The sequence below is a fragment of the Thunnus maccoyii genome, chromosome 17 (genome assembly GCF_910596095.1).
Source record: "Thunnus maccoyii chromosome 17, fThuMac1.1, whole genome shotgun sequence".
NCBI classification, from domain to species: Eukaryota; Metazoa; Chordata; class Actinopteri; order Scombriformes; family Scombridae; genus Thunnus; species Thunnus maccoyii.
In genome coordinates, this window is record NC_056549.1 from 24,944,711 (window position 1) to 24,961,676 (window position 16,966).

Consider the following 16,966-nt stretch of genomic DNA (forward strand, 5'->3'; position numbering starts at 1 on the left):
GACCTGTCGGTGTGTGTGTTCTTGTGTACTTGCAGATGACTTACAGTGGGACAGCCAGTCTGCAGTTGGGAGGGGGACGTCTCTGAGTTTACAACACAGCGCAGCTTTTCAGGAGATGTCATGCGATAGTAATGCTCACCTTCACAGCGCTCGCATTACGCTCACATTCCTGTGCAGTGAGCGCAGCTTCTCTCGCTGCCAAAACTTTACAACACACTTATATTAAAAATGGTACATACATGAGAAACCTCCATCCTTACAACTCACACCAGCCTGAACATATGATGGGAATGAACCCTCCTGAAGTCACTTTCATTTATGTGTCCGTTATTTAAGATAGTAATAGTTTCTACTTCATTTCTTATCAGACATACTGGCATATCTAATGCCAAGAAAGTCTCAACATTAGCACACAATCTTAAAAGAATGTCTTCTTAAGGCTACTTGTTGTGTAATAATTCATTTATTGTTATAGCTGTGATCTTTATCATCATCAAGTTTTTCAAGGACAAGTGCACTCAATTTAACAACTCAGACAGGCCAAATATGGAGACCATTACAGGGGCTGCACACTTGACCTGGCAGAAGAATATGGAGTTGATTAGAACTTCTTCACAGCAGACATTTTGACTTGACAAATACACGTGTAAAGGTTCCGACACTCTAGCATTTCAAATGGTGACATTTCAAAGCAAATTCATTCCAACTGAATGGAATTCCAATCAAAAATGTTCAAATTGAGCTTTGACACGCAAATTTGATCTTTTGACCAATAGTAAACCGTCTAGACAGTGCTGACCTTCGAGGGAATGGAGAGCCGGCAGGTCCAAAATGGACAAAGCTACTGTGACGAATTAGCTGTGTTGCACCATCTACTTAAAGTCTACTAAAAAGTTAGTGAACAACTGAGAAAGGCTATTGTATGGTTGTAGAATGGTTTAATCAAGATGGTCAGTGTACATGAAATCCTGATAAAGTGATACTCCCCCTACAGGCTTGACAGACAGCTGTAAAAAGTTAGTGGAACAGCAGCTGTGGTAAGTTGGATTCACGTCACTTGCAAAGGAATCCAGTAGTGATCAGTCTCACCGTCTTTGTGTCCATAGAAACTTCTCTCTGCCGTCCACCTGTATGCTCAGTATACTTCTCACTGGGCTTCAGAGGTTTCAGAGGTAGTGGAGGTTTTGTATGGACATCACTATTGTGCTCTTTTTTTGCACTTGCACATATGTCACCAATGGCATTCACCTTAACTGATAATGACAAATTACAAACTTGTAGTTAGGAGACACACTTGAGTGGAGGTTATCTTCTTATTAAAAAAAAAAATCTTGTGTCTAATGACAATTCCAGAGCTGTGATTATGAACTATTGACAATAAGCATTTCCTGCCTCTCATGGGTGAAACTAAAACAGCTTTCTCTTCCTTCCACGTCCCTCTCTGCCTTGCAGGAAAACGTCACAGGATTCAAAGCTGTGAAAAGCCTCCTGCACCGTTTAACCCGCGTCTCACTCGCCTCCTGACAAGAGTTGCCGGGGAAACCGTTGCTATGGGAGCGTGGGTGGTGGCACAGCCTGAATCCTTGCACGCACATACACATGCGTGCACTTGCATACATATTCCTTCCTCTTTGCAACAACTTACTATGACTGAGTTCAAGACACTGTGAGGCAGAGTCAGAGAGGATGTGGGGTAATATTGGAAGCACCAACTGGTTTAATGTCAAAATTAAGAGCCCTGAAACATCAGCAGAGGCAGAATGCAAATAACGTTACAATAGGATTTGCTGTCAGGGTATGACGATCAAAAGGTTTGGCAAAGGCACTTGATACTTGTTAATTCATTCAGTTTAACAGTTAAGAGTGTATTTTCAAGATACAAAAATTATACATAAAATGATAAACAAGAATTGAAGAAAACTGCAAATTGCACAGTGAATATAAGCCTGGTGGATTTATCCATCCAACCGTTTGACTTAAAACAGTCATAATAAACCAAAATAAGACTGAATTAGATCTTAGAAACTAAATGATAACAAAACTCAACAAGGAGGAAAACAGTATCCCCCCCAAAAAATAGACCAACGGCATATGGAAAGAACGAAAATGAAACACCTTTTACAAGAAAGTGAGAATGTAGTGTGGTCAGTTTTAAAATACACCATCATGCTCAGCTGCAGTCTGGTTGGAGAGGTGTCTATATTGCAGTGACAGCCAGGAGAGGCTTTCCACGCTTGCATTGTGAGCCGCCATCATCCCGTTTCCACCATCAACCCACCACTTATCAACACCACAAGAGCCTTGTATTTTTAACCAGCCAAGATTCTTACTGGCCTCTACTATTTCTAACATACATCATTAGTTCTTATCAGCTATGGATGTCTGTTTCCAGTCAGTCCGATGTCATGAACACCATATCGACCAAGTCTTATTAGCAGGTACGTAGCATCAAACACTCGCAGAGAGTCCTGCACACTGTTTGTCACTTGTACTTTATTAACTGTGTTAGTCCAAAGACGTAAAAATGAAAGTTAGAAGACCAAAAAAATGTGACTAAAAAAGAACACAGGAAATATCAGTGTTACCGACTTTTCCCTTCGGCTACGTGAGACAGACGAGCTCGACTTCACGTCCACATTTTAATATTCGACGCGGGAACGCATTTCATACAAGTTTTTAAATATAACCTTTTTCACTGTGGACATTTTGACATGTCGCAGTATGAAAACGCACAGGTGTAAATAAAATGAATTATGTTTGGATTCCGTTTAGCTGCTTCAGTTTCAGGGTCCTCGTATTGCACACGCTGGCTCACTGTCTCACTATCATGGTTTATGGGGACACTTGAATAGAACAGAGCTGTCGTTAAATGTTATTAGTAACACCTGTGCTTCTCCTACTAAATAAAAATGACTGAATAAAAAATGGAGTGCACATGTTGCTCCCCTTCTGTGCCTACTGCTCATGAGTTTAAACAAAACAATAGTCACAAAAATATTAAGTTATCGTTTATATTGAATAAATACTTTAGTTGTTTTTGGTATGACTGGTGTTTTTCATCAGTTGTAAGGCTCATTCAATTCAGTGTAATATTATTTCTTTTATCATGAAATATCACAATGATTGCAATATAGTCTTCAGTTCTATATGGATTGTTTTTTCCTTGGGGCAAAAATTATGTCACATTCTGGTTTTGCTACTTTGCCACAAGTGACAACTGTGCTAAATCTCCAGGGACACCGAAGGCTGGCAAAATCTGTTGGCCAGCTGGACTCAGCGGCTCGCATGATTGGCTCGGAGAACCAGGAAATGTCGTCTGAATGGACAGGAGCCTAGATGGACCATATGGGCCTACTCTAGTGGGGATCCAGTCCAAGTGTGCGATATACACACTGTTACGCACACACACACACACTCCATGTGTCGTGTGTCCCACTAACATAAGACCTCAACCTTGTTATCAAAGCCAAGTAAGCATATTGGTTTTAGAGGCGTGTGTGTGTGTGTGTGTGTGTGTGTGTTCATATCCACAACTGTGCCTCTCATTTGAGAATATATGCAGATGTCAACACGTGTTTGTGACAACAGAGCACATGTTGCCGTTAGCAGCTGCTGGTGTTTTCATCTTCATACCGGCAGCTAAATGCTAACAGCTGACAGAAAATTTAACATACACACTCGCTCACATCCGTCTTTACCACATCTACATCTTTCATTCAAGACGATGCGACACATTTCCTCTCTCCCTCTCGAACGTGCTCGCACACCCCGACGCACACTCCCTTGCTCCCACGCGCTGTGCGGCTATTTATACCACAGCCTATTATTTCCAGCTCATGTCTTTTTAATCTGAGGATAGCACCCTGCATTTCTGAACAGGTGGTTTATCCACACACACACACCCCACCCCCCACCTCCCCAGCCGTCGATGAATCCGCTCATACATGCAGTGAATATTTCCATCAATCACTCAATCATCCTCGAAGCATCGCGGCCAGGCTCAGCCTCTTCTTCCTCTATCCATGTTTCCATGAAAAGGAGGATTATAGGAAGAGATGGAGGAGGAAGAGGATGAATAAAGAGGTGGAGGACAGACTGAGAGAAAGAAAAGGAGATCATATTTTCCTACTGTCATGTGATCCTGTGGAAAATCCCATTCCAGAGACATTTAGATTTTCCAGCCTTCCCATAGATGAATGATCTCAATGTTTACTCCTCTCAGGGAAAGGAGGCCCACAAGTGAGCAAGAGGAGGCTACACACACACACACACACACACACACAGATGAGTGTGTGTTTAAGGAAAGAATGTGTTTGGGTGAACATGTGTGGTGACTGAGGTATGAGGTGGTCCACTCACTGGTTATTTGATCTTCTTTAATGAGCCATTGAGGAAGGAGGAGAAGAGGAAAGTTGCTCTCCCTCCCATTAGTAAACACTCATCCATATCACAGATTCTTTACTCTCTTCCTTGGTCTCTATTTAAGGCTACATGTCTCAGTATGACACACAATCCTGATAGAAAGCATTGCAACAAAATGATGTAAGACAGCTAAAACAATAGCTGAGTTCAAAATCGGAGTCAAAGGGCAGTTTAGAAGTTATTTTGTAAAACATCGGAGACGGAAAGACACATATTTTAGGCTGTTTCTCAGACTGTAGACCACATCAGAAATACACTTTTTACACATTAATGTATTTAAACAACAATGGATTGAAAATGTATAAGTGACCATTGGATGGATGGATGTTGCATGTCATACCCCTATCCCTACTGTCACTGTCGAATCAAGCTGGAGTGGTCCAGACAGCCAGAAACTAAAGCTGGTCTGTCCTTACACTTTTGATGTAAATTAGTCTGTACAGAAATGACAGAGATCTGCTGAGATATTAACGTCAAAGACACACAATGTACCTCAAAATCTGGATATGTGAAACCCCTCACCACAAGTTTCATTCATAAGTTAGAAATGTTGGAAAGGTGCAGCGCTATGAGCTGTTCTCCTCGACCGCACTGAGTAGGAGGTCTACAGTCTACTATGAAGGCTCGTTGCTGTAAACCAGGCACGGTGGGTGTACACACTGCACTTATTAACTGTCTCAGGAAGCCTGAGGCACGCAGAGCAGACCTGTTGAAGATTTTCTTAGCGCAGGTACAAAGGCGAGTGCCAGAATCTCTATACTACACTGCCAGAGACATCTTACCAGTTGTGTCAGCCAGTTGCTGGTGTACTAAAGAAAAGAGAGAAATTATCAGGGCTAATAATTGTCAAGTGAGCTAGCTCTGACTAAGCGTTTGCAGCAAGGCTTGCAGGTACCATTAGCTTGCTAGGTGTAATGAAACGTTTGCCAGGCAAAGCCACAGATAAGCAACCTTACCTACAGTGACGGTTGTCAGACAGTTGGAGTCAGAAATCCCAGCTAACTAGCATCTGGTGACTAAAGATAACTTTGCTTCTGAGGAGAAAAAAGGAGTTTAAATGATGAATGACATTGGTCGCTGCCTTTATATACATCAGATCACTACTGCTAGCCACTCAGCGCTAGCATAATGGAGTATGTGCTTCTGTGAATACGTGAGGAGGCATATTCCATAGTGCAAATATCAAAATGAATGTTAGAAAAGAGAACATGAAATGATAAGACTGATTAGATGTGATTAGATGTGAAACAGCCGTCTGATGCTCAAAAATAAGCTGAAAATGTTCGTTGGCCCAACAGACGTTCCGACGTCTTCCAAAGCTTATAGCATGTTAGCTTTCCTTTTAAAGAAGCAGAAGGCTTGATATGAGAGTGTGCTGCCAATTCATTTCTACTCTACTCTCTCCCTCCTCCGCTTCTTTCATCCCGCTCGCGCTCTGCTCCACACACCCCTCACTGGCTCCCCCCCTCCCCCCCCACCCTCTCTTCACACACTCCGGCTGGGCTGATATTGGACTGCGCATCAGCAGATGACCTCAGTCACTGATCCACTCGCTGCCTGTCTGTCATCCGCTGCTAAGTATGGATTCTGACCGGAACCGAGGGGGGAAGAGGGAGGGGACGGGAGGAGGGGTGAGAAGGAAAAGAAAGATGAATGAAGCCAGACAAAGACAAAAAGGTCGAAAGTGAGAAAGCACAAAAAAGGGAAGGAGGAGATCGGGGGAAAAAAAAGAAAGAAATGGAGAAGAAAGGAGGGAGAAGGGTAGAGGGAGGAGGAGGAGGAGGAGGAAAGGCTGGCAGCCAGATCCATCAGACCAACAGAGTCTGTAAAATTCCTGGCAGATCCGAGTTCACCTTAAACAGAATTAGAAGCATTGACTCACACACGAAGAATGCTTTACTACTCATGTGAGAATGTCAAGAGAAAGACAGAAACAGAGCACACGGGTTGTATTTTAGAAAAATCTATATTTTAGTTTGCTGATCCAGAAGGAAATCTAACCTCTAACCCCGGCGGTGTCAGTGCTTTGTTCCAGTTCCATCATGAATCAACTATTGAGCAGGAGGGCAGGACAGGACAGAGGTACTAAACAACAGAGTGTGATGGTGCATGAGTTACAATATGTCTGATTAGTTGTTCATTTTCTCACAGGCGGGCCAGAACAAACAAGAGGTCATCTTGCAAGGTGAAAACAAAACTCAGATGGTTGAAGCTTCATATCAACCTCAGAAATTAAAGATGTATTTTTGCACAGAAGGAGAATTGTAGATTTTGTCACCCAGTCTCCCCCAGTGGGGATTCAGACTGTAAACATCTCTGCATTAAAACAATATAGGGGGTGTGCTGTACTGGCGTGACATGAATTACTAACCAGGAAGTCCAGATTGAGTTACACATATGTGACTTTTAAGGCTTATCAGTCTCCAAAAGGCTGTAGAGCAGTTTATAATACTCAGACAGGTTATTACAACTCTGGAAAATTAGCACAGTGGCGACTATTTTATCTTTCACTGCAATGATGGTGCGGTAACCAGTAGAAATACAAAGTAATCCACCATGAAAGTGGACTTGCGTGTATGTGACTGGCCAATGCAGCGCCTTGCTCGATGATGTCACAACGCCTTGCAGCAAAAACTGAAACAGATTCAACTTTTTTGCCTCCGCGTTCACCGCACCCGCTGAGTCAATGCACTGCTCTCACTGCATGTCTCTAAAACATAAAGATGACTGTTTATACAGTAACAGTTTGGGACTTTCCTCTTCATCATTATGAATCATTTTGATTTCTTCTTTCTATCCATTTACTTATCCAACGATATTTTAGCACTAATAGTACGATTTCAGGAGACTTTGATGATTATCGTGATAATACCGTTTAGATTCTCCAAGTCTGTGGACATTTTCTTGGGGGGATGAACTTCATTCCTCTAAAAGATATTCTCTCATTCAGAGTTTTGATGATGGTGCTTTTTGAGAGCACAAAATCTCCCATACTGTAGGTATTAGACTAGGTTGAGATCTTGATATGATTAAATGATTAAAATCATTTTTATTCTCATCAAACCATTCAGTGAGCCTTCGTTCCCTGTATGGAAGACTGACGATTTATTCAGATTGTTCCTTTAATTCATCATCTGTCTGCATGTGGTAGACACTGATGTTCTGATATGACAGCGTGGTGTGCAGCAGCAGCAGCAGCCTCCCTTCATCTGAACCGCTGAGCAAAGCAGTTGTCATTGTTTGGCTCATGTAACTGATACTAAACTTAGCTATTTACGTCCGTGTGTGGTGATGTATTGGGATCGGGTGTGGGTGAATATTAAACACAACGCTCATCCCCCCCCTCCCAACTGCCCCCACCAATGACGTGGCCCTGCTGTACTGACATGTGTCACTGTGTGTAAGCACAGTCCAGTGTGTGTCTGTGTTCCTGTGTTTGCGTGAAGAAAATTCGTTCTAATTAAATCCTTGAACAAGTGTTCTGGTCAACAGGTTATAAACCAACAGCTGGCCTCTATTAATACAGCTGTGTGTGTGTGTGTGTGTGTGTGTGTGTATGATTGCAAATATGTGTGTGATGTGTTTTCTAGCTGTTCCAGAACTTCATGATTACCTGAGGGAGAGAGTGGCCTTGTAAGGGGAAGAAAAATAACTGCGAGTGTGCAGGATTTTGTCTGCATGAGTCTGTGTGAGATACTCATAGATACAGTAGACAGCTGAAAAAAGACTTTTCAGAAATGAATTCATTTAGAAAAAGAATGTAAGAAGAGGGAGAGATGGAAGAGACAATGATGCCTGCCAAGATGAACAGACATTTAAACACTTTTAAATGAAGGTATTTAGATGTTTTGTTTTGCCGTTACAAGTGTTTGTGTGGTCCTTACCTTCTCTGCAGGTCCATCTCCTCTGGTGTGGGGCCATTCTGGACCTGGGGGCCCTGTCTGGGCAATGTGGGGCCTGTAGAGGGCGACACACACACAGAGAGCTCCGGTTAGACATTCAGCTTACACCCTCATCCTGACTGGCATCCAGTTCCTCGTGCTCTGTTTTAATAGTCAAGGTGTCGAGGTGTCTGGTGGAATAACTGTGCAAATGTAACTTTATTATCTTTACAGCCATTCTTGGTAAAACCGCTTTCTCGTTTCTAACAGCTATCGCACTAGAAGATACTGAGATACTGCTGGTAGTCATGGCAACACAGTATTTGGATAGTATTTTTTACTCAGGTAAAATTATTTGCAGTGGTAGGAAGTACTCACATCCTTTCCTTTAGTAAAAGTAGCAACAACCCCGTCAAAACCTTTGCAAGCATTAGCAGTAAAAAGCCTCGCAGTCGTTCAGGCAGGCGCTGAAGTTGTTCTGCAGTCACATGTTTCATATAAGGTCAAAACATATATGACCGTAACACTAACTAGGCCATATAATCAGATCTGGCATTCGGTCCAGCTGCACACACCACTGCCTGGCCTGCTACACTGCAGATCCTGCTCCTGCATTTGCATCTAGATTTATGTGAATGTTTCTCTTTATGTGTTCGTGTTCATTCAGATGTTTGTGAATCTCAGACTCTGCCTGGGGGGGCTGTTAGAGCTCAGGGACGCTCTGTGTCAAGCTTGCTAAGATTTGTTCCTGGAGCAATGCAGGAGCAGAGCCACGACACAACAAGCTCCAAATCAACAAATGTTTATGTTGCAATAAATGATTAAAAGAATGATTTGCGTGTCCTGATAGAACTTATTCATAAAAGTACTGCAGCCAAATCATTGATGCATTACCATGTAGGCAGTATTTCTGTAGGTTTTGCTTTCTTTTATGCTCATTTTTATGAACTTCAATACTTTTTGAGGACAGACTAAACTGTCCAAAGTGTCACAACTGATAAATACTGACAGTTGCTATTATTTACTTATTGTTCAGCCAAATATTTCCTGATTTAAATCATCATTTTGTTAATTTCACACAGTATTGTATTAAGGCAAAGGATTTGTAAAGTTGTTTTTGTAAAACATTTATGTATTTGAGAAGCTTTATTCTGCTAAATGGATAGAAACATGTTGGTGGTGCAGGTGGTGCAGGTGGTGGTGTTTTGTATGTTCAGTAGACTGAAGACACCTACAGAAACAGGATGGACTCCACACAAAAGCTCAGACAGCGTCTTGCCTGTGCATCCATCTGATTTCCATATCAAGCAGGCGGAACATCTCACATCAGAGCTTATATTAACCTATGAACCTGTAGTACCTGAGCAGTTGGTTTGAATTGAGGAAATTACAAATTGTTTATCCCCCTTAAACAAAATTCAACTAAGAGCAAGTTTTTGTTAAAAAAAAAAAAGTACAAATAAAAAAGCAAAGTCTTAGCATGAACTCTGAAACACTGACGACACACACTCACACACCCTCAGTAGCCTTTGGCACGAGAACAAGAGACAACCTGACATCACTGTCTAATTTACACTTGCTAATGAGCTAACGTTTCTACAAAACCTGAACAGAGCCAGATGGATCAACATGGTGCTCTTTCTCCCTGTGTGTCCCAAACAAGTACACACATTTACACACACACACATCAACCAGAGGCTTCTGGATCTGGATGCAGCTGAAAGAGAAGCAGCTTTCACTGCAATTAGTATTCAGCGTGGTGTAGACTGTCTGTAGAGACAGACAGACGCACAGACAGAGTCACAGAGAGATAAAACAGGCAGAATCTGGGCTGCAGCCAGGCTGACGACTGCTTCTGAATACCAACGTGCTCAGACACATTGCCCCCACTTAACACTATTATTGGTTTTGGCATTAGCTACTGTTTCACATGCATTATCTTGTTACTTTATTGAATATAAAACATTTTAAACCTCAGTGGGAACACATTTATGTCACCGGTATTGAGCACCAAAAATGCTACGTTTTGCAGAATTTTCTCATAGCATAAAAGACCTACATTACCCACAATGCAACTCAACTCACTCAACTGTACAGATTTGCGTGTGTTATGCTAGAAGTGGCTCATGTAGCCTGGAGCTGCTAGCAAAGATGAAGAGCAGGCGACAGAGGTCTCACTTCTTTCTAACTCCACACCCCCAGATTTTTTTTGATTTTTCAAACTTGTAGTCTTCATCCCCCACCAACGCCGACTCAAGCGACATCACTTTCATCTGATTTCACACAGCTCCCCCTGGAGACCAAAGATTTTACATAACTTTTGTTCACAACACCTGGACACACTTTGATATGTAAAATCAAACAAATATTGTGCTACAAGAAGTATGTAAGCAGGAAAAAATGAATTCCTGAAAGCTGAGTGACTGTCCAGACAAATGTAAGAAGATGAAAAGATGAACACAAAGTCATCTTGAATGGAAACAGAGTGACGAACAATAAAGACACAGGCTTTATAACCACCATTAAAAGGCGCCTGATGCATGAGTCAGCTTAGAGGTATCAAGGTTTCTTATATGATTTGACAAGAGTGTGACAATACATTTTGAAGGGTAGTTTATTTTTCATGGTTTTTGGTTACAATGACTTTGGAACTTTCTCTTGTGTTTCTTTAGTCTTTATTTTCTCTCATGTGATGTGGACCATCGGCCAGGAGAAACCAGCAAGAGCCAAAAAAATGAGCCAGTGACAGAAAAAGGCTGAGTCAGCAAAGAGTGGTCTGTCAGTGTTGATGGTAAACTACATCAGTCTGTGGTTCCAGTATTTATGTAAGCACTTTTTTTTACCCCTGAGCAGCAAACATCATTAAGGAAAGCTGCGGATCAATGGAGCGTTCAGAAGGTACAAACCTGTGTGTGTGTGTGTGTGTGTGTGTGTGCTGACTGTAAACCATTTAGTGAGTGGGTGACTCACTGACACCACTTAACAGGTGCCTATCATGACACATAGACACACACACACACACGTTTGTACTTATATACTTGCGAGGACCCTGGATGACGGGTCTGCCCCACAGTGAGGACAGTCCTCAATCCCGAGGTCTCAAACTCAAATTGGTCCTCAGAAAGATAGACATACGAGTACACACACACACACACAAACCTGTCAGAGCAAAATAGCAAGTTTTCAAGTGTTTTTGCATCTTCATATGTGATCATATACAAGCTGTATATGTTCCAAGCGGCAACCTCTGGGTCTGTAAAATGGAGCCGATGCAGAAGTGTAAAAAAAAAAAACTGTAGTTCCTTGAATGGCCACTTGAGGCTCCAAAAGCGAGTCATTCCCCATAGACCTCCATGCTAAAATGCCCAACTTTACAGCAGAAATAAACATGTTTACAGCTTGGTTCAAAAAACGGTTTAGGTCTTTACAGCTAATTTCCCCTTTCATGACAACTGTACGGGGGGTGATTTTTTTTATCTTAACTCACCCGTTTAAATTTTACTAAGCCGTAAAGTTATGCATAATGAAGGACATGGCTGCTTTGAGTGACAGGTCCGCCAGCCGCTAGGTGGCTTGTTTCAGCCATTCGGCCCGCTTCTAGGCCCATTTTCATTGGCTGGGAGTTAGGCAGAGTCACGCACTGCCAAGACGGCGACGGCCGGAGCGACTCACTTTGAGCTTCAAAACTGCTCTTCAGAAACCAACGGGTGACGTCACGGTAACAACGTCCATATTTTTATACAGTCTATCTAATCAAATGAAAATGCATACGATTTATAGGTTACAGCTGCTTCAATGTGTGGATTTGCGTTTTCATATCATTAGAATTTGAATCCCTTTTTTGCTTTTTAACTGTTGTTCATATAAAATAACCAAATAGATGACAACACCTTAAACTATGGGAACTTCTATGGGACATTTGTCCTTATTTTCTGAAATTTGATAGACTAAACAATCAATCTAGAAAAGTAATTCATAGATTAATTGATAACAACAGCCTTTTTGGCTTGTGACCCCTTAGAACAAATCTATGTGTACTGTGCGTTGTCTTGTGGACATAAGAACAGTGATACTCAAAGGCCTGAAGAGGTAAAAGTGTCCAGCGTTTTACAAGAAAATAGCAACAAAAATAAAATAATCCACTGTGAAAGAATTTTGTTTTATCTTATTTTCTGCAGATTTATCTCAGGACACATTGGTGAAACCACTGTCATAGTTAGAGTGATATGAACAGTTTGACCTGAATATAAAGATCTGCGGTGTGAAAGGCAGAAAATAAAAACGCTGATGTACAGAATAGGTCACATATCCATGGAGCACAGAATTACCATCTCTACATCCAGCTCTCTGCCGTGATTATTCAAATCATCTCATCTTATTATCATCTTGATGGTTTCCTTCTTGTATCAGCTGAACTGAAATACTATTGAATCAAGACGAGTCCACAGGCAGTCTATATCTCCAGAATAAGAGTGTAATTGCTGACATGGTCTCTCGTCTCCATCTTCCGCTGCCTGTGGGTGTAATTGTGTTACTGTCTGCTCTAATACAGCTTATGTGTTAATGACAGAACACAGACAGCAGCATAGCAGGGCAGCAGCACTGAAAGCTGCTCAGGAGAAAAGTCTTGAGATTGGATCAGATCAGGAGGCCCGGCATGATTTTCTTATTAAACCAAGCTTTTATTACTCCATCTTTATTATTAAACAACATAAGGGACTGTGGGTTTGTGGCATTTTTAAATTTGAATGTCTAAACTCCTTACAGTAGTTGCCTTCTCGAAACAGACGTTCAGTCATTTTTCCCTTCTCGTCTTAAGAGATCTGAATTGATTCGATGACCCAAGAGGATAGCACTTATGCTTGGCCCGCTTCCAAAACCGCTATCTGACACAATACTGGGAAAGAAAGCAAAAAAAAAAAAACAAAAAGAGAGGAGACAGAGACGGGGCAAGAGAGACGAAGAGAGTGAAGCTAAAGAGAGGTAGCCAACTATTCACAGACAAAAGCAGACAGAGAAAAAAAGACTCCACTGTATTTGCTGCTCATGAGATCACTATCTGGTACTGAAATACACCTCAGCATGAAGACACGGAGAGAAAAAACAAGAGGAGAGAACCTTAAAAAGAGTATCTATGAATAACTCCTACCTCTACAACTTCTAATAAAGTTACTACATATTTTCCCACAAACAACTCAGGATATTTGTTCCCGTCTCCGTCGTGTACCTACATGAAGTCAGCGTAGGCCTCTTCTGGCAGCAAACGTAGCGCCACAGTCCATGTGGGGCCCCGTCTGACCCGTTGCCAGGTCTCAGCGCAACCGCCACCCCGCTGCCAGCTGCCCCCACCAGCCCAGCGCTTGCAGTACAATCCTCAGAGCTCACATACAAAACCATAGCTGAGCTTTCAATTTCCTGTGACTCAGCTCTGCATCATCCACACTGCTGCAGGTTTGTAAAGCTCACAAAGTTCCACCGAGAAAAAGATAAAGAAAAAAAAAAGATTTCTTGATGAAATATCTAAGTCTTCTTGTTGCAGTAGCCGGTCTTCATCCTCCTGTGATCTGATGCCTCCATATCCTGATTGTACACCTTTAAAGATGACGCCGTAACGCCGGGCGTGGTTGTTCTTTGTGCTGCTTTCTTCAATAGATTATAATTGATGGAAACAAAGGGAGAGGAGGGAGAGGGATGGAGAGTGAGAGGGAGGGATGAATATACAGTAAGAGGAGGAGGGAGGGAGGGAGGGAGGGAGAGAGCTGGAGATTAAGACAGGGCTGAAGGAGAGAGGATGAGAGTCTGATAGAGATGAAGAATCAGGAGGAAACAACCTGACTAGAATAGAAGGCAGAGAAAGAGACAGAAAGAGAGATAGAGAGAGCTGTGTACAGGATATGGTAGGACCCTACCTGATGGGCTGGCCGGCCCGTTTGTTACTTCCTGGATCCGATCTATTATTCATACGCTGGATACAGAGAAGGACACACCGTTGCTGCCCTCAATATCATTACCAGCATGTTCCAGATAGATGGAGCGGAGGGTGAAGCAGCTAAAACTCCAAAGTTTGACGTTTCATATAAATGTCTTTTACATAAATTATTCACAGGAAGAAGCATCAAACGTAAAGGCTCAGTTCACTCGAAGCAGATTTTCCAACCATGTAGCTTTCACCTCCAAACCAACGACAAAAAAAGACTACAAAGATCATTTTTCCTGTATTACTAACCTCTACTCCAATACAATGAAGATGAAGAATGGAATTTGCTTCGTGGTTCTTGTGGCATTTTAAACTGTTTTTCCAGAAGCAGTGTCTGCTGTTCATTACAAAAGCAGTTCCTATGAAAACAGTTCGCAGTAAGGTGTGTGGATAATCCAGGGAGTCCCAGGGGTAACCAGGACAGTGTTTCTTCAATTTTCAATGCTGTGAGAACCACAAATGAAATAACAAAGAGGTAATTGTGTGCACATCCAACCTCATGTTTAGGCCAGAGGCAGAACAACAAGTTCAATAAAGTTGAGAAGAAGAGCGTTTGCACACTGGCTTTCAGGGGAAATAGCAATGTTTTGACACGACTTCAACAGGCGAGGTATATATAGACAGGGTTACATCATGCTGATGTCACTGTGTATATACAATTCATGATAGGACGCAATACATAACCAAGATATAATCTATTATCAGTCCCTGAAAATCTGAAAAAATATGTTTGAAATGATTTGTTGTGACAAATATATTCTTGAGGAAAAGAGCTACAGCAGCTGTCATGTTGGCCAGTTGCCTGTTAAAGATCCAGTAATGTTGCTTTTTTCAGTCAAATACAGTTTTTGGGAACATCTAAGATCCAGTGTGAGGACACTCAACACCACATTTGAAATTCCATAATTCTCCATTGTATTTAAGTGGAGTCAGAAATTAATGACAGACATCTCAAAACCTGGACAAATAAAACCAAAACTATCTTAGACAGATACGACTTGGAGAAAGAGTGAGTTCAGACCAAAAATAGAAAAGTGTAAAAAATACTTCAATGGGCTGTGTGGGTGTGAGCATGGTTCTACAGGTGGTGAGAAGATTAAACATGGTTCAAAAAGTCCGGTTTCAGTCACAGATCTATGAGTATAGAGCTGAAATGATGATTGGATTGACAGAGAAATATGGTAATGATAGTGGACGAATCATTTCAGTCATTTTTAAAGCAAAATGCCAAATGTTCACTGGCTGCAGCCTCTCCTATATCATCATGAACTGGGTTTTGGACTGTTATGTAAATAATAACAGTGGCATTTCTTTCCACTTTTATCACATTTTATAGACAAAACTGTTGTTTGAATAACCAAGAAAATAAACTGACAGATTAATCAATAATTAAAGTACTTATATTTACCAGTACACCACCACCTGTCTGTATAATCTATGTGTGAGAGCAGGTGGATGAAGACAGGACAAACAAAGGGAAAGAATCATGCAAAACCAAGAGGAGAAAAAAATAGAAAAAAGTGACGAGAGGTGAAAAAGATGAAGTAAACACCAGAGGAACGATTGAGTGAGTGAAATGTGTGAAAGGAGGGTTAAAGGACGGGGTCATTCTCCTTCCTGCTACCTGCCCACCCATCCATTCCACCAGCAGAGAAACAACTTGTCATCAGAGCTGCCATCCATCTATGTTTGTGTATATGAGGAGTTGACGCTATCACCTGCCAAGAGGTCAAGGTGTTTCTCTGAGTGTGTGTCTGCGCTGTGTTGAGTGTATTCCTATACACACCATGTCCATCCATCATCCAGTTGGAGACGAACAGACTAAAAAACACACACGGGTTATAAATAATATATGAAGCTCATACTCTGTTTTGGTGGACGCTTAGAGCCGAAGAGTCTGACGGTATCATGAGTGCGTACATTTTTAGCATATGTGGCTCTGGTGGGAATTGCATCCAGTAACATACACTCGGCGGTCACAGAGAGACTCCTCTGGAAAAATGCAAAGGAAATTCCAACTGTCTACACTCTGTCAAAGCTGGACCTGGCTGGAAAGTAAATTCTCACATGCAGGTTTATTTAGACCGGCTAGCAAAAGGCTCTGATAGCTGGATTACAGTGTTAGCTTCCACATATCATATGTAACTCATGATGTCATGACCTCCCGCACTTGTTGTCGGGTAAAAATGACACCATCTACAGCCGCTGCGTGTGATTGGCTACAAGCAGGAGAGGAAAAGGACATTCGATCTAAAGCCTGATAACCTTGATATGTATTATTCTGTGGATGAAAATAGTCCCAAACACACTATTTACTATGACGTTTGCTAAAAACAACAGTCCTCTGCTTTATCATAAAACTACTGAACCTTTTTTGGAATTAAACGATTTATCTGTGCTTTCATCAACCTCATCATGTAAAAAACTAAAACAAGTAATCAGCTGTGGGCCAAGATGAGATCAGTTTAAATCTAAGAGCCCCAGATACAAGAAAAACTTGTGACTTAATAGCAACAGTGTAATTAAGAGAATTAATCAAGAAATACAAATGCAATTTTAACAGAGTTGAGAATGTGCCTGCCTGATGGCTCATTTGCTGCTTTGTCTCCTTCTCCTGATTCCTGCTGAGCAAAGTTAAGGTCCATCAATAACCATTATATTAAATGGCTAAGGAAAATGAGCTACC

The 16,966-nt window shown here is 41.7% G+C and overlaps 1 protein-coding gene across 3 annotated transcripts in view; it reads right to left on the minus strand.

Annotated features, from left to right (window-relative positions):
* enah (ENAH actin regulator) overlaps positions 1-16,966 on the minus strand; it is a 130,752-nt gene that overhangs the window by 29,479 nt on the left and 84,307 nt on the right. For all 3 annotated transcript variants that reach the window (XM_042390460.1, XM_042390462.1, XM_042390461.1), the window contains exon 4: positions 8,307-8,379. In XM_042390460.1, the coding sequence (XP_042246394.1) occupies positions 8,307-8,379 (73 nt within the window). The remainder of the gene's footprint in view (positions 1-8,306; positions 8,380-16,966) is intronic.